This window comes from Manis javanica, chromosome 5 (assembly GCF_040802235.1).
Source record: "Manis javanica isolate MJ-LG chromosome 5, MJ_LKY, whole genome shotgun sequence".
Lineage (NCBI taxonomy): Eukaryota > Metazoa > Chordata > Mammalia > Pholidota > Manidae > Manis > Manis javanica.
Window position 1 is genome coordinate 70,552,994 of NC_133160.1, and position 21,790 is coordinate 70,574,783.

Below are 21,790 nucleotides of genomic sequence, written 5' to 3' on the forward strand. Positions count from 1 at the left end.
CCTTCCCCAGATTGGGGAAGTTTTCAGCAATTATTTCCTCAAGGACACTTTCTATCCACTTTTCTTTCTCTTCTTCTTCTGGTACCCCTATAATGCAAATATTGTTCCATTTGGAGTGTTCACAGAGTTGTCTTATTATCCTTTCATTCCTAGAGATCCTTTTTTTCTCTGTGCCTCAGCTTCTTTGTATTCCTGTTCTTTAATTTCTATTTCATTTACCATCTCCTCTACCTTACCTAATATGCTTTTACATCCCTCCATTTTGTATTTCATTTTAGATAATGTATTTTTCAAAGTTTCTATCTCTTTCTGAAGTCCTCCCTGAAGTCTTGAATACTTTTCTTTATCTTGGTGAGAATGTTTATGATTTTTATTTTGAAATCCTTATCAGAAAGATTAGTGATTCTAGTTTCACTTAGCCCTCTTTCTTTTGTTTGTGGGATTTTGGTTCATACTAGATTCTCTTGCCGTTTCATATCTGTAATGATTACTATGGAATAATAAGTTTGTGTTGGCGGCACCCTCTAGTGCCCAGAAGCTCTACTCTCTGGAGCTGCCCAGCACCTTTAGAGATGGCAGGGGCTGCAGGTGAGTGGCACTGGGGCTTGCTGGGAGGAAAGAGCTCTTTCCTGCTTCCTGGCTGTAGTGCCTGCCTCTGCTCCCAGGGCCTGTGGACTGTGTGTGCAAGGAGGAGCCTCTGTATTATGCTCCTGTAGCTGCTGTAGGTGGGGCTGCCATCTGGCTGGCCTGGCACAATGGAGGGGGCAGCAGGTTTGCGAACCGATGCCAGCTGGGAAGGAGTGGCGGGTGTATATTGCAGTGGAGCATCTCAGTATGTGTTGCCAGCTAGGGGCATGGAGCACCTGAAGCCTTTGAAAGTTCCCAACCTGCTGGGTTGAGTGTGATTTTGTCCACCTGTCCTTTCTCCTGAGCAGCAAGCTCTTGTAATCCTTTCCCCTTTAGCAGCCCTCCCACTGTTGGGAAGTCTTTCAAAGTTGCCTGCCTTTCTTTTGTCCCAGAATGGCCAGTTGTGGGTACCTGGTCTCCACAAGTGGCTGGAATCTGTCTCTCCAAGTATTCTGCCTGTCTTTACTTTCAAACCCCACTAATCTCCAAAGCACCATGTAATGTAGGTTCATGGTCCTGGAGCACATCTCTAGGTCTGGGTGTCCAGCAGTCCTAGGCCTCCTCCCCCTTCCCGCTATATTTCTCTTCCTCCCGCCTATGAGCTTTGGTGAGGAAAGGGCTTGGGTCCCGACAGATGGTGGTTTTGCTACTTTACCCTTTTCTGCAAGGTTTTCTCTTTTCCCCAGATGTAGGCAGTCTGTCATAGTCTTTTTTCAGTCTCTCTTTTGGGATTTCTTGTATTTGCTGTACTTTTGTATTATATGTGGTTTTGGAGGAGGTTTCTGTCTCACTTCTCACACTGACATCTTTAAGCCTCTCTTGTACTGCTTTTCATTAACCTTTTTCCATTTGGTGATTAAAATACCACTGGGAAAAGGTTTCTTTTTTCCAATTATATACTTCAGATTTATTAAAGTAATGTCTTAGATGTGCATTATTACAGTCTGTTAAATTATTTCAAAGTGATCAGTTCTGTGCTAGGTCCAACGAACATTGGATATATGGCAGTGAGTTATGTGAGAAAGAGGCTTAGAACTGGTTTTAGATGAACTGGGCTCTCCAGGGTGACGAATTCTTACATTTAGTTTTGCTATTAAGTTATTTCTTCAATACAAGCAGTTATTTAAGGTCTTTTATTGTCAAGGTCATCAAGCTATAGACCACAGGCTGACTTCGGCTTGCTGCCTGTTTTGTAAATAAAGCTTTACTGGAGCAGAGCTAAGCTCATAAAGTTACTTGTTGTCTATATCTGCTTTCACAGTACAGTGGTGGAGTTGCAACCCAGACCAACAATATGGCCTGTAAGGCCTGAAATATTTGCTGTTTGCCCTATTACAGATAAAACCTGTGACTTCTGTTTTGGGGAATCAATTATATTCCTCACCTGTAAAATTGAGATAATAATAGTACTATACACATATTAGATGAAAAATAATGACTTTAAACTATTATAACATTTTACTTTTAAAATCAGATGTATAGAAGTACATACATACATACAAGAACATATTTTAATTTCATTGTGCTTCTACATTTTACTTAATAAATTAATTAAATGGGTACAAAATCAATACAATTTTAAAATAAAGTTTCTCCAAGGAAACAAAGAAAAGTTTTTCTACTTTCCTGCAGATATAAAACTACTAAATCTCTTTTGTTAAAACATGAGATGGTGGCTATTGCTGAAAACCATCCTCTCTTCTCCCTACTCCTTTTCTACCTGCTGGATTCTGTCTGTACTTTTCTTACCTGGTACCAAGAATATGCTCGGTCTGATGGGTCAATGAGAATGGTGATGATCTTGGCTTTGGGAAGCAGGGAAGCCACTCTTCTAGGAGCTTCCTCTGAGTGGAAGTAATTGGCACTCTTCTCAAACAGAAAGTCAGTGGTGACATTAGATGGGACTGGGAAGAAATCCATATACCTAGAAAAGGAATATTTCTCAAAGTAAGTTTCTGGTTTATACTCATACTCTGGTGACTGAAGATGTTTAAAGGTGACTCAGAAATTTGTTTCCTAAACAAAAGCCTTTTTCTGTAGGGTGTCTGTCCCAAACAGTGAGCAAGGCCAAATGTGCAACATAGTAACAATGTATTTTGAAAATGCTTTTCTAAATATGTTTTATTTTGCTTAATATCAGAAAAAAAGGTCTCAGTGATATAAAGGTTAGACACAGAGTGATCAAATGTAACAATAATCAACTTAATTATATAAGATGTATCTAAATGCAGAAATACTTTACAGAGAAAAATGTGAGTGTTCAACCAAAAAACAAATTTGATGAAAACAGATGATATGTTTGGATCAAAGCCATTTTACAAGGGCTTAGAAAACACTTTTTACTTCATTACAAATAAAATTATTTCATTACCCCAAATGTGTTTGTGCTGTTGTTATGCTTAACTATCAAGTGTCAAAGTGCAGAACAGATCTTGTGTAAATATTGCCTATTTGCTTAATTTTTTCCCACACAGAGCCATTTATATTCTTTAGCATAATTGCAAAAGTTTTAAAAAAGTATGTATATATTTCCAAATATAAAATCTTAACAAATTCCCTAAGGTCAGGTGCTGTATTCTTAAGTGACGTGAGAATTCAAATTCCTAGCAGAGTGAACACAGGAATACCCAGAGCCTCAAGCACAGAACTGTAGAACATAGTGGATTTTGCATGATGTTCCTTCTGTACAAAAGTTGGTAAATATAAACTAAGTGTATGATAATAGATATTTCTGAAGCACTAAGGGATGCCTTTTAGAGGAAAAAGAACCTTTTTAGAGAGAATATGTAAGTTTACCTTCTAATGTTTCTTACATTTGATAACAATGGCCTTCTCTTCCCTGAGCCTCTTTAATTTACAAGCCATCAAGCATTTGGGCTACCAAGACAAAGTAGCTGAATAATTACCGAACAGGGGAGTCATTAACATATTTGTAATGACTTCTTTTTGTAGAGTGTTGCTCTCTTTTACTCATTTCACATGACAAAGTTTCTGGCAGGATTCCAGTTAACATACTGCAGAGTTTGGCTGGTGCCTCCCCTGGTGATGTCTTAGGACTCTAGGCAGTAAGTAAAGAAATCCTTCTGTGTTCTCTGGAAATCACCTTGTTGGTGATGTGTCATTCTGGCACCCTTTAGGATGAGGAGATATACAAACTTTTCTGGGAAGTTTGATGTGCTGTCTGTTCTGGCATATATTTTATTTACAGAAAGCACCAGATTTCAGGATATTTCTTAATTTAGATGGTCACACTGGTTCCCAGGGTGCTAAGGTTATGCCAAGTATCTAGTTGTATCTTATGTGGTCCAAGCTTGTCTCAAGCTTGCTTATTCTGAGAAAGGCTCCAAAAATCACAAAAGAAGGACAGAAGGTACTGAATTCAGACAGCTTCTAAAAACTGTCCCATCTTCCCAGCAGTCATCTATACCTGGAACAGTTTAGGCCTAGGAAACCTCCTCAAGCAGTTCCAGATCTTGGACCTGTAATGTGTTGATTCTGCCTGGTGTCAGAGGCTGAGAGAGAACAGAAGGTCTAGTTCTTGTTTGCCTATATGCCCACATTGTTTAGTGTAGTGGCTGAAATTGTTTGATGAGTAAACAGGTAAGTAAAAAGAACTCAGCTTCATATTTCTAGGGCAGAAATAGGTCCACATTTGGAGAATGTGAATACTGGTTTATATCCAAGGAATTGGTGAGCAAATTAGAGTGGCTTAACAATTTGGGGGCTAAAAATGAATGCCTACTTCATTTAACCTTTGCTGCTTCCATGACACCTCAGCAATTTTTTTAAACTGAAGGATGTGATTTTTTTAAGAATCCACATTTATTTGTTACTTGGGTTCACCCTGAGTATTTCTAAGAGATTCTTCTCAAAGCCACATTAAGATATTTAGAGATTCTAAATGCCAACAGGATTTTATGGCTCTCTATGTAACACTCTAAACCTCCATTGCATCCCCATGCAATTATAAAAAATAATACCAAGCCATAAAATATAAAACTTGACTGTATACATAAACCAAACATTTTTCTTAGATGTTTTAATTGCAAATCTTGGCTTTTATCAGACACGGAGTTTTCTCATTTTCATTTGCCCTGCTTTGCTTGTGCCCTAAGCCTGTGTTTGGGCTGCCTGTCAGTTAAGGCAGCCCTGGTGCTACTCAGTTCTTCAAGAAAAGCAGACCCGAACATCAGATTAATTAACTAAGCCTGGCTTAATTCTGTAAGTGGCTTTGCATTCTGAGATACGTGATCTCCAGCCTTGTGGCTTTGTGGTCCCAAAGGGATTGTTGAGGTGCTGATGCTTCGAGAAGCGAGGCCAGCTTGAGGACTATGACTATACTTGATGTCGTTGAGAGCAAAGCTATAGTTGTGCAAGTAGATTGACATCTGCAGTTACTATTTATTATTTATGTTAGTTGTCCTTTATAAATATATAATTTTTCATAGAAAACATATAAACATATAATTAAAAGTGTTTACAATTGGAATGTTTTTAGTGAATTGTAATTAAAATCTCTAATTGCTCTTCAGCTTTCTACTTTTTTTTGCCATTTCTTTGTAAACTGCTTAGGGGAATTTTTGTTTGTGTTACAGTGGCTATACACACTACTGGCTTATGAACAGCTTTAAAAAAAACGTTATTCTCAGGTATTTTTGAGTCCCAAGGTATCCAAATATTTCATTCCTTCCCACTTCTAAATGAATTTTTAATCACTCCCTTCAGTCCTAATGTTAACATCGTTTCATTCTACTCTACACAGGTATATATTTTTGAGTCAGTGGTCAAATAACAGTTAGAGTAGTTGATGGTTTCTTGATTCTCACAGATGTTATTTAACACTACACAATACAAAGCACTGTACTGAAGAATTGGCAGTGAAATATATAACAATTAGAATATATGTAAACCCCACTATGTGCTCAATTCTACTCAATCCATATCTTTATCTTTCCATTCAGGACTGCCCATAAGCAACTCTTGAGGGAGTTGATACTTATAAAATTGAGATCATGTAATTTGACAGTAGCAGTTAATATAAAACAGCCCTTATGCTAAAATGTATGCACAGTGTATATGTTCTTACTCTAGAATTATTGTAAATAGTTCACTCTTTTATACCACTTTCTATCCAGAATTTGTACCTTAACAAGACTTCTAGATATATTCCATGATTAACATGTTCATTTGTAACATCTATGCATACTATATTCCCATATTTCATGTACAGTTGACATTTTTTAATTTTTATTTAGCCATTTTTCACAGAGGGTTGATATAATTTCAATTTAAGATTAAATTTTGTATATTGTTGAAAGCTTTTTTATAGCTTTCATTACATATGAAATATATATACATTTCTAGTTCTATTTATTTATTTAACTTTTGTGCCCAAGCAAAATAGAAAATTATATATGTGTATTATAGCATCACTTCAAAGCAACATTCACAAGAAAAGAAAGCTATGGAAGTGTTTTCTTGAGAATAGAGAGCAATGAAATTCCTGGGTATTACAGTACATCATCAAAGATAATACAAATTGAAATTATATGTGGGCCTCTTGAGGTGACAAGTCCTTTCACAAACTCAGAAAGGTTTGTTATGAATAATTCCTGTGCTTCTTCATGTTATTCAGTCAGTTTCTAAGGCACAGAGGATAACTTTTATTTGTGGCTACAAACATATGTTTATAAATATTAGTGCTACTTTTATACTGTGCACAGTACATATACTTTCAGATTTATACTAATAACCCATCTTACCAATCAATCCCCCTGTGGTAGTTATTTCTATTAAAGAACTGTACCTCCTCAAAGGTTTTTGGGCTGGGGGAGTTACTAAGGATGGAAGGATGCATAACCAGGAACAAATACAAAGCAGTGGTTCCTGAAAAGACAATAGAGGTTTAGAGATTAATTAAATAAAAACAGCTTCCTACTATCACATTTCAAACTCATTAATAAACCAGCTATTACAATGATACAAACAGATACATATAACTACTACTTGAGTTAAATTAGATAGCCAGTATTTTAAAAGAAGCAAATTTTAAAATATGGAGGCAATGGGATGTGAGGTTCATGAAGCGGCTTGTTGCAGGGATTGGGAGAACTGGTTTGGACCTCAGCTCACTCACTGATTTAGTCTGTGATTTAGACTTTTAGCTTTTTTGTCTTGGCTTTATTAGTGGAAAATCACCAGCTTTGCTTATTTCATAGACTTTTTCTCTAAGGATGAAAAGACATTGTACCTGAAGATATTTTGATATTAATAATGTACTATGTAAATGAAAGATATCATTATTTAATGCATTACATTACCAAATCTATACTTGGGTTTTCCTATGAAGTTCTCCCTATGCCCATAGATGTTTATTAAATCTGAGACAGAACTTATTTTCAACAAGTTTGTTTAAATTTGTATGTACTTACATACTTAGGAGAAGTAGTCTCACGTATTATTTAAATTGCTAAATTTGAAAAAAATGGCACCCTTTCTTAGTGACATTATAAAATTGGTATTTTTTTTGGAAAGAGCATGCATATCACAGGTATCCATATTGATTTGTGACTATTGAGAATCAAGGGTGTGATTCTTTTTTTAAAGTGAGCCATGTCATAAACTATAAAATTAGTGTTTTAGAGACTAAATTATGAGCCAAAGTATATATCTTAGACTGCTTCAAGAGAAAAGGCAATCTGAGTTCAGTATGCCTAAGATTTAACTACGTGCTTGCAACTGTAACTGTGTTTATAAGATCATAATATAAAAAAATATATCTGGTCTATGTATTCAGTATTCTTAAGAGAGAAATATACTTGTCTCTACTTCTGTACTGTAATGTGACTTATGTTGCTATACAATCTGATGGAACAGGACCTGTCAACTGTATTTGAAGTAAATAGCTAGCAATGGTAATCAGATATGCCTTACAATATTTCTCTCACTTGGAGAAATTATTATTCTAGTTTTGCTTAATATTAATGTCATATTGCTATCTGTATCAACTTTTGAGTTTTCTTATCTCTCTAGCATATTTCCCTTAATATCATACTTAAATCTATGATGTCAATACAACAAAATAATTATTAAAATAACTCTGTCAACAGCAATATCTAAAACAATGAATTGAAAGAGGCCATGTTCCTAGATTATAGCTGAGCCAAACAATGAACATTTTATCTACATCACAGATAACCTTAGGGAATGAAACAGTAATCTATGATATACAAAGTAAAATTGTTCTTCACAAGCTTGATTTATAACAGTGATTCCCAGACTTCAGCATGCATCAGATTCACGTTACAGGCTTGTTAAAACCGGAGAGTTGGGCCTGATCCCATAGCTCCTGATTCAGCACACTCCAAGAAAAAACCACCTTAGAAGAAATGTGTAACAAAACCCTAAAACTCACTAGAAAAACAATGTTACATTACTTGAAATCCATAGTAGAGTAAAGCTTTATAGAGGATAGTCTTTAGAGTCAGGTAGATTATAGGATCAGTTTTGTTTCTAACACTTACTAGCTGTGTGAACTTGAACAAAAGATACCTAACCTAAGTCTCAGTTTTCTTATTTGTGTGGTGGGGAAGAAGTACTTTGCTATCAGGGTTTTATGGGAGTCAAGTAAGATAACCTATGTGAAAGTAACTAAATAGCTCCATATCTGAATATTAGTAAGGTATTTAAAAAAATAACTTTACTGTGATAAAATTCAGTAACACATTTTTTTAAATTGAAAAGAACAAAATCTTTGTGATGGAGTAGGGCTATTACAATGTGAAAAAAAAATAAATTCATTTCTTAGATCAACTGAAAACATCCTTTCTTGAATTTTGTTTTTAAGAATTGTATTAAATTATGTTATTTGATTTTAACAGCATGACCAACAGTAATAAGACAAACAAAAAATGATATGGTCTAATTGTATCAACAGTAAACACATAATGTAATTTATCAGTGGTCAAAAATGTTAAGTTGTGGTTTCTGAATTCTATCTTACACATATTCTTGGCTCTGAATTAACTGTCACGTGTGTCTGTGTATAAAAACAACTTTATCATAGACACATACCCTCACCCATCCATCCATAAAGCTTCAGTTTATATATACTTTTGTCAGTTTCAACACTAAAAATATTTGAATATTCATGTAACTATACATCTATGCAAAATTATTCAGAAATATTTGATAGAACTAAAGTTAATAATAAAGTTATATTAATTTTCATGGAATTAATAGCATTTATTTTTTTGTCCATTGAAAAAATTGATTTGACAAAATTGCCATATACACAACATGGATGAATCTGAGAATTATTAATTGAAGTGAAAGAAGTAAAAGACAAAAGATTACATACTTTATGCTTCCATTTATGTGAAATTCCAGAAAAGGCAAAACTATAGTGGCAAAAAGTGGTTGCCTGTGGCTGAGGATGGGGGAGGGGGAATTGACTGTAAAATGATGTGGGTGAGAAAAGTGTTCTACATCTTGAATGGTTTGGTAGTTACACAATTGTGTACGATTTCCAAAATTCATCAAACTCTGCACTTAAAATGGGTGAAATTTATTGCATGTATGTTATACTCAACAATGCTGGGAAAAATTCAATTTTTATAAAAAGGAGATAAAATTCCCATCCAAAGGAAGTGTCATATACAACTTATAACATAAACATTTGGAAACCCAGTTGAGTTTAAGATGACAAGTAGTAATTGTGCCATCAAACCATGATATTAAACTGTCTGCAGATCTAACACAAAACAAGAGGAAGCATATCCTGCAGCGCTTTTGAAGCAAACTTGATATGCCAAGCTTCAGAGAGATGTGATCAGTAATGACAAAGCTATGTGGTGACACTGGGAGTTCGCTGAAGAGACTTTAGTTTAAACATTTTTCTAGTTGCCTCTTGACTTTAACTAGATTAAGACAAATAAATAAGGGCTAGAAAAGTTTTTATCATATTTATTATTATTTTCAGATTGATATTTGCAAATGGGACTATGAGAAAATGAATAGGCTAAACTTTCTGTGTACATTACATAGAATTCTCTCTAGTTATTACTAGAGAAATGAGGAGAGGGAATGTATTCCCTTAGGAAGGGATATGGTTGAAATGACTGTTTCCTTTGAAGGCAGAATCCAAGGTTCCCAAATAATTTATCATGCAGTATAGAACATGAATGTCTGGCATTTTAAAGCTCCCACTGGGCTTCATCTGAATACAGATTCTCACAGAAACAAGCAGCATATGAAAAAAAAATTGCATGCAAATTACAGAAAAGGTGCAAAAGATTTCTCCTGGGATGAATAAAGCCTTTCTTAGTAAAAAGTTTGTTTTTTTGTCTAGGAATTCTGGTTGTCAAACATCCTTTAGACTTCTAAAAAATGGTCATCTTTGCAAGAAATAGTTTAGAAATATACAATATAAGGAAGATGGCAGGAAGGGGCTCTTTTTCAGGAAGGAATTTATTATAAAGAGTTGTAAGTACTTCTATGCATCCATCTCAACTTTTGATGAAATTCTGTCAGTCACTCTTTAAGCACATCATTTTGATTTAAGAAATGTTAAGCAACACTTTTTAATTAAGATCTTTGGAAAATTTGACATTTGCCATCAAATTGCTGGATATTCAAACTGTATCACAACTATTTTTATCCTTTTCTTTTTAAAAAACACTTTGACAAGCATTTAAAGACCTTATTGAATTAAACAAAGATTATGTCAGAGAATAAAATGTACTACTCATTCATCAGTATTTATAGGAAGTTTGAGAACTTATTGTGACAGGAACTCATTGTCTAGTCATGAGCATTTTTCTACTGACTGGTTAATCATTAACATTGAAAGTTCTCACCAATTTTCTGGGGTCCTATTACCAACAATTTTGGTAAGCGATCACAGGTTTTTTCTTTAGACCAAATGTCTCTGTGGCATTTGGTCTAAAGAAAGATTCTAAATAGGAGAAAGAATATAGAGATATATTTTTTGTTATTGTCTATTGTATGCTAGGGTTTTCCAATTTCTGTACTTAAAAAGTTTTCCAGGAAACAGCTATGTGGCTCCTTCTTTTAAATTAAAGCTTTGAAGTGCCATTATGGAAGCTTTCAAATAATTCCTTTCCATCCTAAAACCAAAAAACATATCTCTATATTCTTTGTCCTATTTAGTTGAATGTCTACTGAACAGGTGTGGGAGGGGAGACATTTCTGTTCCCATCAGTAAGCAGTCTCATAGTACTGGGGGTTTACTATTTTTTTGCTATTGGCAGTTCTACATCCTGTGTGTTTGTGTTAAAATAGTGAGCTAGCTGGGCAGAGAATGTGCTTCCTGCTAGCCTGAAAGAAGATACATTCTCAGCATCCAATAAGTAACTGAAATACAAGGTGTCAGATTTTTATTATAAGTAACTTTGAGTTTTCTTTCTGTATTTCAAAGGGATGTGGGTCTGGTCTAATGTTACTGTTTAAGGAGACAGCAGATTTCCTTCAGCTGACATTAGAGGTTGGTAAGTTTATATCTAAAACTACAACTTAGTCTATGATGCTAAAAAGCACTAAATTTCAGCAAAAGGGTGAAATGAGTGTGAGTTACTACCTTATGAATCTGCTTTTGGTCTATAGCACTTAAACCAAACCCACTGTGCAAGATGTATCTAGAATATTCTTAATTTTAACGGCAAAGTGCATATTATGTGAAGAATTAACAGTGTCCTTTAATACTATTTCAGAAATGGGCAAACAGGACAACACTCTATTTCTATTCAAGTAATAGTGTACATACTTGTAGTTAAATAAACCTTCTGCTTATTTATAATCAGCAGATGTTAAGACTAAGAGAGGGTATTCTTTCTGGCTGCTGTTTTGGAAAAAAACTGGCTTCAAACCTGTCACCTGAAATAATATTTCAGTTTAAAATTAAAGTGTTAAATTAGCAGGAAAATTACATATCTTTGAGTGGCTAACATTTGGTGATGTTTTGTAGATGTTAAGATAAAAAAGATGCTGTTTGCAGTGTTATTAATAGTAGACTATTTTTAATATAAAAATGCCATGACTAAAAAAAAAGAGAGGGATGTGTGTTATGGCAACTGCAAAATAATATGCAGTGAAAATTCCACAACCACCAATTTCTACCTACTAAAATATGTAGTTCTGCCTCTTCTTGGGTTTATCTGTGATCAGGAGATAATCAGCTCAAGTTCAAAGCTGACTGAATTGACTATAGAAGCCAGAGCTTACTGATTATAGAGTTCAGAGCTTCTGAAGATCTTCATTATTGTACCATCACCTTTATCAGTAATTCTGTAGTAGCTCAGTACCTCACATTTAGAACAGTGATTGAGAGTACAGCTCCTGGAGCCAAATGGCCTGGGACTGATTTCCACCCTGCCACACACTAGCTATCTTACCTTGCTTAAGTGTCTCAGCTTCTTCATCTGTAAAATGGGGATAATAATTATACATACCACAGAGGGCAGTTGTAAGGATTAAATGAGTTACATGTTTAAAGAACCCAGTCTGACACAGAGTAAGCACTATGTAATTATTTGCTAAGATTATTACTTTCCCCAGATCATGGAGTAGGCAATGCAAGTTCAAAATATGTTTCTGGAATTCTAGGACACAGGAGAGGGTGTGCTTTGAAATCTGGGTGACACCTAGAACAGTCTGAATATGCCACACTTTTGTGATATTTTTCTCTTAGGAAGCTCAATAATTTTGCCACTAAACACTTTTCCCATGTCCAAAGTAATTCCCGACTAATACTTTTGAAAGCATCCCATGTTCTGCAGCTGCTGAACCCCATAGTTCAGAAGTTATATGTCAGTTTTGAACTCTTTTAACCTATTCCTCTTATGTCATTTAGTTAAGATATGGGAAGTGCCAAGGTTGACCGGCTGGATACCTGCCTGACACACCCATTTACCATCTTCCACTCGTTTAGCCTGTTCCAAATCAGTCCCCCATTCCTGATTGAAAACATTACATCCACTGAACCACTCAGTGAGCTTTCAGGATTCCATAATTTCTAATGAGCATGGGAAGAAGAATTTGGCTGACTATTAAGCAATAATATAAGACTACAACTCAGAAAGAAGTAGGTCCTTAAATCTAACATTACCAAAATGTAGCTTTTTTCACCCCAATGCCTACACTTTTCAGATCTGGATTATCTTAAGGCACTCCAACATATGTTGTGGGGTGAATTAATTATACCAATTATTGAACCAATCTCACCTGCCAGAGAGGGTCTTTTTGATCAGGGAAGCGCTCAAAATACTTATAAGCCAGCTGCATTGGAGGCAGAGTCTGAAGTTGCAAATTGCTCCAGCTCTGCATGAAGTTGGCCAGGTTAACAAATGTATATAATCCCAGTTGGTCATTCCCATAGTTGGACAAATGGGTCATGAAAATGCTGATCTGGAAAAGGCAAATGAATTCCATTATTTCAGTTATAAACACAAGTTACTTTGACCTTAGGGGACAGTGAAATCAGTGCCAGTTTTTTCTTAGGTAGTTTTAGCACAGGGTTTCAATTCATGATATGTTTTGAATTTTAGACATATTTCAAATACTTTCATTATATTAATGCATACTGGATGGTATTTTTTAGCAAGTCTTAATGAGCATTGTTTTTATGACATTTTAATATATTTCATAACAAAAATGAATCCAACTGTCTTATAGTTTTTGCAGTTAGATTGATGCTAAATAACTTATCCTAGATCTTTATACATAATGGACTTATGATATGTGAACTATCTCTAATTTGAGGCAGTAGAATCCCAGGAGGCTGGGGTTTTGTAATTCAATCTGCTTAATTTGGCTTGTAAAGTAACACTTCAAGTTAAGGGGTATAAGTAATCAATGAATTAATCATTATTAGCATTAACTGAATATCTTCTGGTTTGTATTGGTTAGAGGTCATAATGACAGAAGACTAGGGACTGAATTTTTAATAAAATAACTCTAACTATTCTCCATCAGTAACATTCTGAACCCCTCTCCCATAGTCATTAGGTCTACTATTCCCACTACCAAATACCTCCCTTAAGAAAAGTTTTCAATACTTGGCTAGATAAAATTAACTCTTCCTATGGAAGCAGCTAAACTGAATCCATGCATTGAAAAAAAAAAATTGAATTCTGTTGATTGATTACATTGGTCTAAAATGTAGAATAGGCATTTTCAAGCTACTGCTTTAAGTGAATATACATAAAGCTTTTGTTGATTATTGTTGACAAATGGAAATAATGCTACATGACTTTTTCAGTGGCAAAGAAAACCATTGTGTCATTTATGTTGCTGTAGAAAAGATCATAAAAATAATTCATGTGATACTTTCCTAAAATATATAATGTCATGTGAATGAATAGTAATAATGGTTATTATAATCATAATAATGAATAAAATAATTTTATTCATTAAGAGACTGAAAGAAATATTCAAGAAAATATATTGAAGTAAAGTGGAAGAGATGAAACGTTATATTAAGATTTGATAAAATGAATCAGAAAAAAATGTAGTTACAACTATGAAGAAGAGGAAACAGTGATATTCTTTATTCTAAAGAACAAATCCTGCTGGCCTTCACACTAAAAGCTTCAGCTGTGATCAGGCATATTTAACTGTGTTTCTATTCACCTTGTCTGAACATATATTAAATTTTAGTACTTTCACAAATATAATACTTTGAGGGTGATTTCAAAAGCTGCCAGCAGATTGACGCAGTCATGGACTGATAAGAATTTTATCATGTTGGGTATTTCTGAAAAATGAGCCTTAAATTTTTCTTTTTCTTTTTATCCTCCAAAACTTACTACAACAGTAGTATTGAGAGACTTAAGAAAATCATACTTAAATTTGAAAGTTCTTTTCTAATATCTGTTAGAGGCAGTCTTTCATCATTTGTTTTATATGCCACATTGTTCAGTGTAGCTCAGCAACAGTATCAAAATGTTATTTCAAGTTGCCTTTTTATTAAGAGAAAATCTTAATACAATCTAAAAAAGATATTAACCCAGTTACCCAGTAGACTATAAGAATTCCTTAGAATTTTTTATATTTATGAAAGACATCAATAAACATATGTGTCTGTATTTCACTTGAATAACATCTGTATTGGACAGAAATGGGAAAGTTAGAGATACTATGTGACTGTGATACTGGAATATTTGACTTCCTTTTGAATTTACTTTTCAACCTCAGAGAACAGTTTATGCTGTGACACTTAAAGTACAGTGTCACTTTTTTATTTGCATGAGTATACAAAGTAAAAAATGCTCCTTTAGTAAAGACAGAGGCAACCCATAGTGAGTTAGGAACTAATTAATAACATTGCTTTTTCTGAAACTTAAGCTGATTGGCAAGAATTAAGGTAATACTTAGCAGGTATGGAACTTAACCCTGTAAAAGAAAAGCTACTTAGCCTCCAACCATGGAATCTTTCCCAGGTTTTCAATTCTATTTTTGTGCATGTACTTTAATATAATGCGAAGTGTACCATAAGCAAAAGTACTGTTTTAGAGTAATGGTTTTGTAACACAGGTTACCTCATGACATTTTTTAGACTTTGGACGCAAGTCTGGGATTTGTTTTGTGCTTCTAAAGAAATATAATATAATTGATCAGGACATAAAATATTTCCATTTCTTTTTAAACTTTGTCTTTTTTTGCTGAATCATGATATTCTCTCTACATATGGAATTTTGTATATATTTTGCTGAATATGTAACCTCTTCAAGTTTTCTTTATTACTTTTTAGTTAGAAGAGTTTGCACAACAGGCAACAGGACTGGTAAGAAGAGATATATGAAATTGGTCAAAAATTAGCTTGCTTTACAGACAGTATTTCTTCTTTACTCTTGTTATGACCTGACAACTATAGTGTCACGTTACTTCTTGGCAATTCCTCATCTGACAACAATTTCTGCATGGAATAGGAAGAAACAAAGAAGCTTGAAAAGGTTACCAGTTCAGGGAAATAGACAGGTTGACCCTTGAATGATGCAGGGGTCATGCAAAGGTTAGTTAGGAGAGCCATTCCCTGCACAGTCAAAAGTCTGCATACAACTTATCTCCAAAACATAACCTAATAGCCTACTGTTGATTTTATGATAATAAATGATAAAACAGGCTGGTATGTACATATATTTTATGCATCCCTGACATACCTTTTCCTTAAATTTCTTTGGTTTTTCTAGGCTATATAGTTCATTTGCAAATTTTTTCAAATTGTCTCAAATATCCAAAAAATTTCCCAATGTTGTTACTGAAAAAAAATATGCTTGTAAGTAGACCCATGCAGCTTGAATCCATATTGTTAAGGGGTCAACTGTATTAGTCTTTCCCTAAAGATGATACCTTATAATTTTAAAAGCAGCACAAAACTGCAGGGTTTTTTTAATAGAGAATGGAATGTATCAAAATGAATTCTCTTTATTATATATGCAGAATCCAGTGAGAAGGAAAATGTCAAAAGAAGTTACAATTCCATTTCTAAACAGTTTTTCCTATATGTACACTATGAATAACTAGTTGTTACCAAGTAATGCTTAAAACTCAAATACTGGAGCTTGTGCCAAAGGCATGGTTTATCTAACAAGTGAGAAAAAAAGTCTTTCAAGCTTGATCCACATAGATATGTATAATAACAAGATACTTTTCTATGATTTTTTTTTGTAAAATATCTTTTTTGTAAAAAAAGATTATATTTTGTAAAAAATATAATACTAATTATTATATTCACTGGTATTTATGAGTAAGTAAATGAGATATCATTCATAAAAGAGTGGCTGAGAGAATATGGAATCTTTACACTTTCAGCCTCAGCGTCGTGAATCTAGTCCATTCCAGGTATTGGAGATACATGAATCACTACCAAGAAGAATAAGGAGTAAATCATGGGTCCTACTGCTAAAGCAGTTGACAATACAGTAATTATTCTGTGTCTTTTGAGAAGGCCAGGAGCAGGGGAGAGGAAATGGTGTATAAAAAAAGTGTATTACTTATAATATTCATTACAATCTATGCCATTTATGACAATGCTGTTCAGTTCAAAACCACAAACGTTTTTTTTCAGCCTATCCACTATTTTTTCTACCTGGTTCTGGGGGTGCATATATGAAAATGATGCTCATTCTTTTAATTTTGCTTGTGAAAAAATTCAGAATTCAAAAGGCATAAAAGAGTTTACAGTTAATAAAAAGTCTCCCTCCCACCTCTATCCTTCAGCCAATCAGTTTGTTTTGTTTTGGTATCCTTCTAGGAGACCAAAGATTCAAAAGCTTTGACATATATACAAACCACCTAGGAAATTTTAAAAGTTCATGTCACTAGACCTTATATGCCGAGATTCTGATTTTCTGCATCTAGAGGGTGCCCTGGTACATAGGGAATCATCCCTAGTTGTCCTGATGCAGGTACTGTTGGAATACAATTTGAGGAAAACTGGCCAGACCCATTGTTTGTGCCCACAGAAAAGATTCTATTCACCAAAAGCAGTTAGCTTTTCTTCAGTGGTTCTCTGAATATATTTTAAATTCATAAATAGACTCTGATGTTCTAGACTTAGCCTATCTCTAGCACAAAGAACAACTTGGTAAGTACCTTTGGCCATGCCTTTTGAAGGCTTCTGTACTCCTGTCACATGTATGAGGACATACAGAAATTGCTAAAAAAAGAACTTTGCCACATAGACATGTGCAATTGATTTCTAATTCCCCTTCAACCTAATTTTTTTTTTACCAAAGCAAAATTCTTCTCAATTTCCACATGTACATCTCAAATCCATATTACCTTATGACTTCTCTATTTGAAAGGCTACTTTTTGTGTTCATTTTTACTTTATTTCATAGCATTTAAAAGGTTGTGTAGCAGAGGACAAGCATACTGTAATTAATTTCTTTTGGGGGAAAAATAAAGAAAACAGTTACTTTTATGGGGTAGTAATCAAACTGCAAGTTTTCTTTTTATTATCATGAATAATATGTAAGTCCAACTGCTGTCAGGATTGTACTCCATTACATCAGCATGTCTACTGGAAAATAAAAAATGATGAGCAGAAGGCTATTCTAACGATGCTCTCAGTCTGAACCTCCTATTTCTCAGTTCAAAACCACTTTTAGTTCTCTAATAGTTCCTCATTGCCTTCTGAATTAAATAAAATTCAGGATGTCATCCTAAATTACACATGGTCCCAGGTTACCTTTCCAGTCTTACCTTCTATACCCATCCTCTGCTCAGGGGACCATTCAGTTGACCTTGCTTACTGCTCTCTGATGTTCTCTGGGCTCCCTCACCTGCATGGTTTTGCTTATGCAGTTTCTTCTCTCTAGAACACACTGTCTCACTCTTTATCTCAATACTGTGTATCCAGTGTTAAGTCTATCTTTCACATTTCTCTAGGCAAATGCAATCTTTTAAAATTTGAGCCCCAGAGCACTGTAATTTATTCTTTCTAACATTTTCTTACTCTGGATTGCATTATCCTTTTTAAAAATACTTGTTTTATTTTTATTTAGATTGTGAGTTACTTGGGGATTGGCATGGGCCTTTCAGCTTTATTTTCTGACCTGCCTCTGGCATACGAATGTGCCTTGAGGCAGCACCAATAATCTTATCTGTAAAGTTGGGAAATCTAGGGTCAGTTATTTTTTAGTGTCATTCTTTCTGGTCAGCCCTTAGCACCATTCACATTATGGGCCTCCTCGATGATTTAGTCTTGTCTCCTTTAACTTTATCCCCATTTGTTCTACACAGCTCTCCTTGAACTCTGACTCTCAAATCTGCATTTATTTTTTTTTTATTGTCCATCTCCTACTGTTTACTGTGAAACTTCCTTCCTTTGTAAGTAAACTTTATCTTTAGGTCTTTCACGTTCAACTATACAGTAGTTAAGAAAGTGGGTTCTGCCACCTACTGGCTCTTTGACCTGAGGAAGTTATTTAAACTGTCAATACTTTACTATAGTTATCTAAAAGGAAAAAAAAGAGGTGTAATGGTATTAACTACCTCACAGGATTGTTGTGATGGTTAAACGTAATAAAACAAAACATTAAAGCGTTCCTTGGCACATAGTAATTGCTTAATAAATAATAGCTATTTATTGTTGCTGTTGATATATTATTATTTTGGAGGAATGTTTTCTCATTTAAATCTTCCTTCCAGAAGCTTATCAACCTTATCTATACTTCTAGTCTCTTAATCCTCTCAGTTTTTCTGCATCTGATAATTTCCTCTACCAGCCAAAATTCTGTGGTCTACAATTTGAACTTCTTTCCCACTATTACCCTCAGATTCCCCAGTCATTTTTTGGTTTTGATTGTCTGCAAATCTGAGACTTTGGATTAATATTCCATTCAGTTTCTTTATTCCTACCTATGGACTGTTTATCACACTAGACAAAAAACATACAGTGGGAGCCATTCATGTCACATAAGCACACGTTCCCCAATTTCAATTGAATCCTCTAATCTATTGGATATTTATATTCATTCCTAATCACTTCACTTTTCAGTTCCCTTCAGTCCCACTATTTCAAATTTAATCCTTCTCTTAAGGCCTTCTGCTCAGTCTCCATTCTCCCTAATCTTCCTAGCTAATCATCCCAGGATTGACAGTGAATAACGGTCATCGGGCAGGGACTCTTCTTATCCTTCTCCATATACATTTGACTTTTTTCCCCCATTTTACTGATAAATAATTAACATACGTCACTGTATAAGTTTAAGGCATATAGCATGATGATTTGGTTTCTATATATATTGTGAAATGATTAGCACAGCAGGTTCAGCTAACATCCATCTCCTCATATGGATACAGTGAAAAGAAAAAGAAAAGGAGGGAAAAAAGTTTTTTTCTCCTTTTGATGAGAACTCTTAGGATTTACTTTCTTAACAACTTTCCTATACATCATACCGCAGTGTTAGCCATAGTCTTCATGTTGAATATTACATCCCTAATACTTATTTATCTAATAACTAGAAATTTGTATCTGTTGACTACCTTCCTCCAATTCCTCATCCTCCAACCCCCAGCTTCTGGCAACCACAAGGCTGATGTCTTTTTCTTTGAGTTTGGGTTTTTTTTCCTTATAATTCCACATATAAGTAAGATCACACAGTCTTTGTTTTTCTCTAATTTATTTCACTTAGGATAATGCTGTCAAGGTCTGTCCATTTTGTTGCAAATGATAGGATTTCCGTGTTTATGGATGAATAATATTCCATTGTATATATTGTGGTATATATATACACACCACATCTTCTTTATCCATTCTTCCATCAAAGGACACTTAGCTTTTTTCCATGTTTTGGCCATTGTAAATAATGCTGATATGAAAATGAGGGTGCAGATACCTTTTTGAGTTAGTGTTTTTGCTTCCTTTGGATGTATTCCCAGAGGTGGAATTGCTGGATCATGTGGTAGTTCTAGTTTTAATACTTTGATGATGTTTCATACTGTTTTCCGTAGGCTACACTAGTACAGTCCTACCAAGACTGCACAAGGGTTCCCTTTTCTCTACATCTATGCCAGCATTTGTTATCTTATGCCTTTTTGTTGATGGCCATTCCAACAGGCATGAGGTGAGATCTCATTGTGGTTTTAAATTGCATTTCCCTAATGACTAGTAATGTTGAGCATGTTTTCATGTATCTATTGGCTTTTTGTATATCTTCTTTGGGGAAATGACTATTCAGAACCTTTGTCCATTTTTAATTGGATTTTTTTTTTTGCTGCTGAGTTGTATGAGTTCTTTATATGTTTTGTATATCAAACCTTTTTAGATATGGTTTACAAATATTTTTTACCATTTTGTAGGTTGTCTTTTCACATAGTTTATGTTTTGCTGTACAGAATGTAGTCTAACTCGTTTAGTTTTTATTTTGCTTTTTGTGCTTTAGGTGTTATATTAAAAAAGTCATTACTGAGACCCATGTCAAGGAGCTTTGTTCTCATATTTTCTTCTAGGAGTTTCATGGTTTCAGTCCATTTTGAGTTAATTTTTGTGAGTGGTGTGAGATAGTTCAGTTTCATTCTTTTACATGTGAATATCCAATTATGCTAGCACCATTTATTGAAAAGACTGTCTTTTCTCTATTGAATATTCTTGTTTACCTTGTCAAATATTAATTGCCTGTATTTGCTTGGCTTTATTTCTGAGCTATTTTGTTCCATTGGTCTATTTGTCTGTTTTGTGCTAGCACCATACTCTTTTGATGACTATGGCTTTATAGTGTAGCTTGCAATCAGGAAGCATAATACCTCCTGCTTTATTCTGCTTTGTTGGGATTTCTTTAGGTATTCAGGGTCTTTTGTGGTTCCATATAAATTTTAGGTGTTTTCTCTACTTTTGTAAAAAGTGCCACTGGGAAACTGATAGGGATTGTATTGAATCTATAGATGGTATTTGGTAGCATTTGCATTTTTAACAATATTAATTCTTCCAATCCATGAACATGCGTACCTTCCCATTCATTTGTATCTTTTTTGCTATCTCTTAACAGTGTCTTGTAGTTTTCAGAATACTGATCTTACACTTCCTTAGTAAAATTTATTTCTAAGTATTTTATTGTTTTTGATGCTCTTGTAAATGGGATCAATCCCTTTATTTCTTTCCTCAGAAATTTTTTGTTAGTGTATAGAAATGCTAGTGATTTTTATGTATTCATTTGTATCTTGCAATTCTAATTCATTGATTAGATCCAACATTTTGGTTGAGTCTTGGATTTTCAATATATAAAAATCATGTTGTCTGCAAATAGAGACAATTTTATTTCTTCTTTTCCAATTCTAGTATCTTTTATTTAATTATCTTGCATGTTTGCTTTAGCTAGAACTTCCAGTACTATATTGAATAGCAGTGGTGAGAGTGGGCACTGTGCCTGGTTCTTAATCTTAAAGAAAAAGCTTTCATGCTTTTGCCATTGAGTATGATCTTAGCTGTAGGCCTGAAATTTATGGCTTTTACGTTGAGACATGTTCTTTCTATGTCTAATTGGTGAAGGATTTTTATCAAAAATGGATGTTGAATTTTTTTCTGCATCTATTTAGATGATCATTTGATTCTTTTATTTCATTCTATTAATGTGATGCATTGATTGATTTATGTATGTTGATCATCGTATCCCAGGGATAAATCCCACTTAATCATGGTGAA

The 21,790-nt window shown here is 34.3% G+C and overlaps 1 protein-coding gene across 1 annotated transcript in view; it reads right to left on the minus strand.

Annotated features, from left to right (window-relative positions):
• The window catches only part of LOC108384227 (bifunctional heparan sulfate N-deacetylase/N-sulfotransferase 3-like), a 131,325-nt gene that overhangs the window by 37,355 nt on the left and 72,180 nt on the right, over positions 1–21,790 (minus strand). Inside the window, 4 exon segments of the mRNA XM_073237090.1 lie at positions 2,377–2,551; positions 6,390–6,513; positions 10,485–10,569; positions 12,868–13,050. Coding sequence (XP_073093191.1) covers positions 2,377–2,551; positions 6,390–6,513; positions 10,485–10,569; positions 12,868–13,050 — 567 coding nt within the window.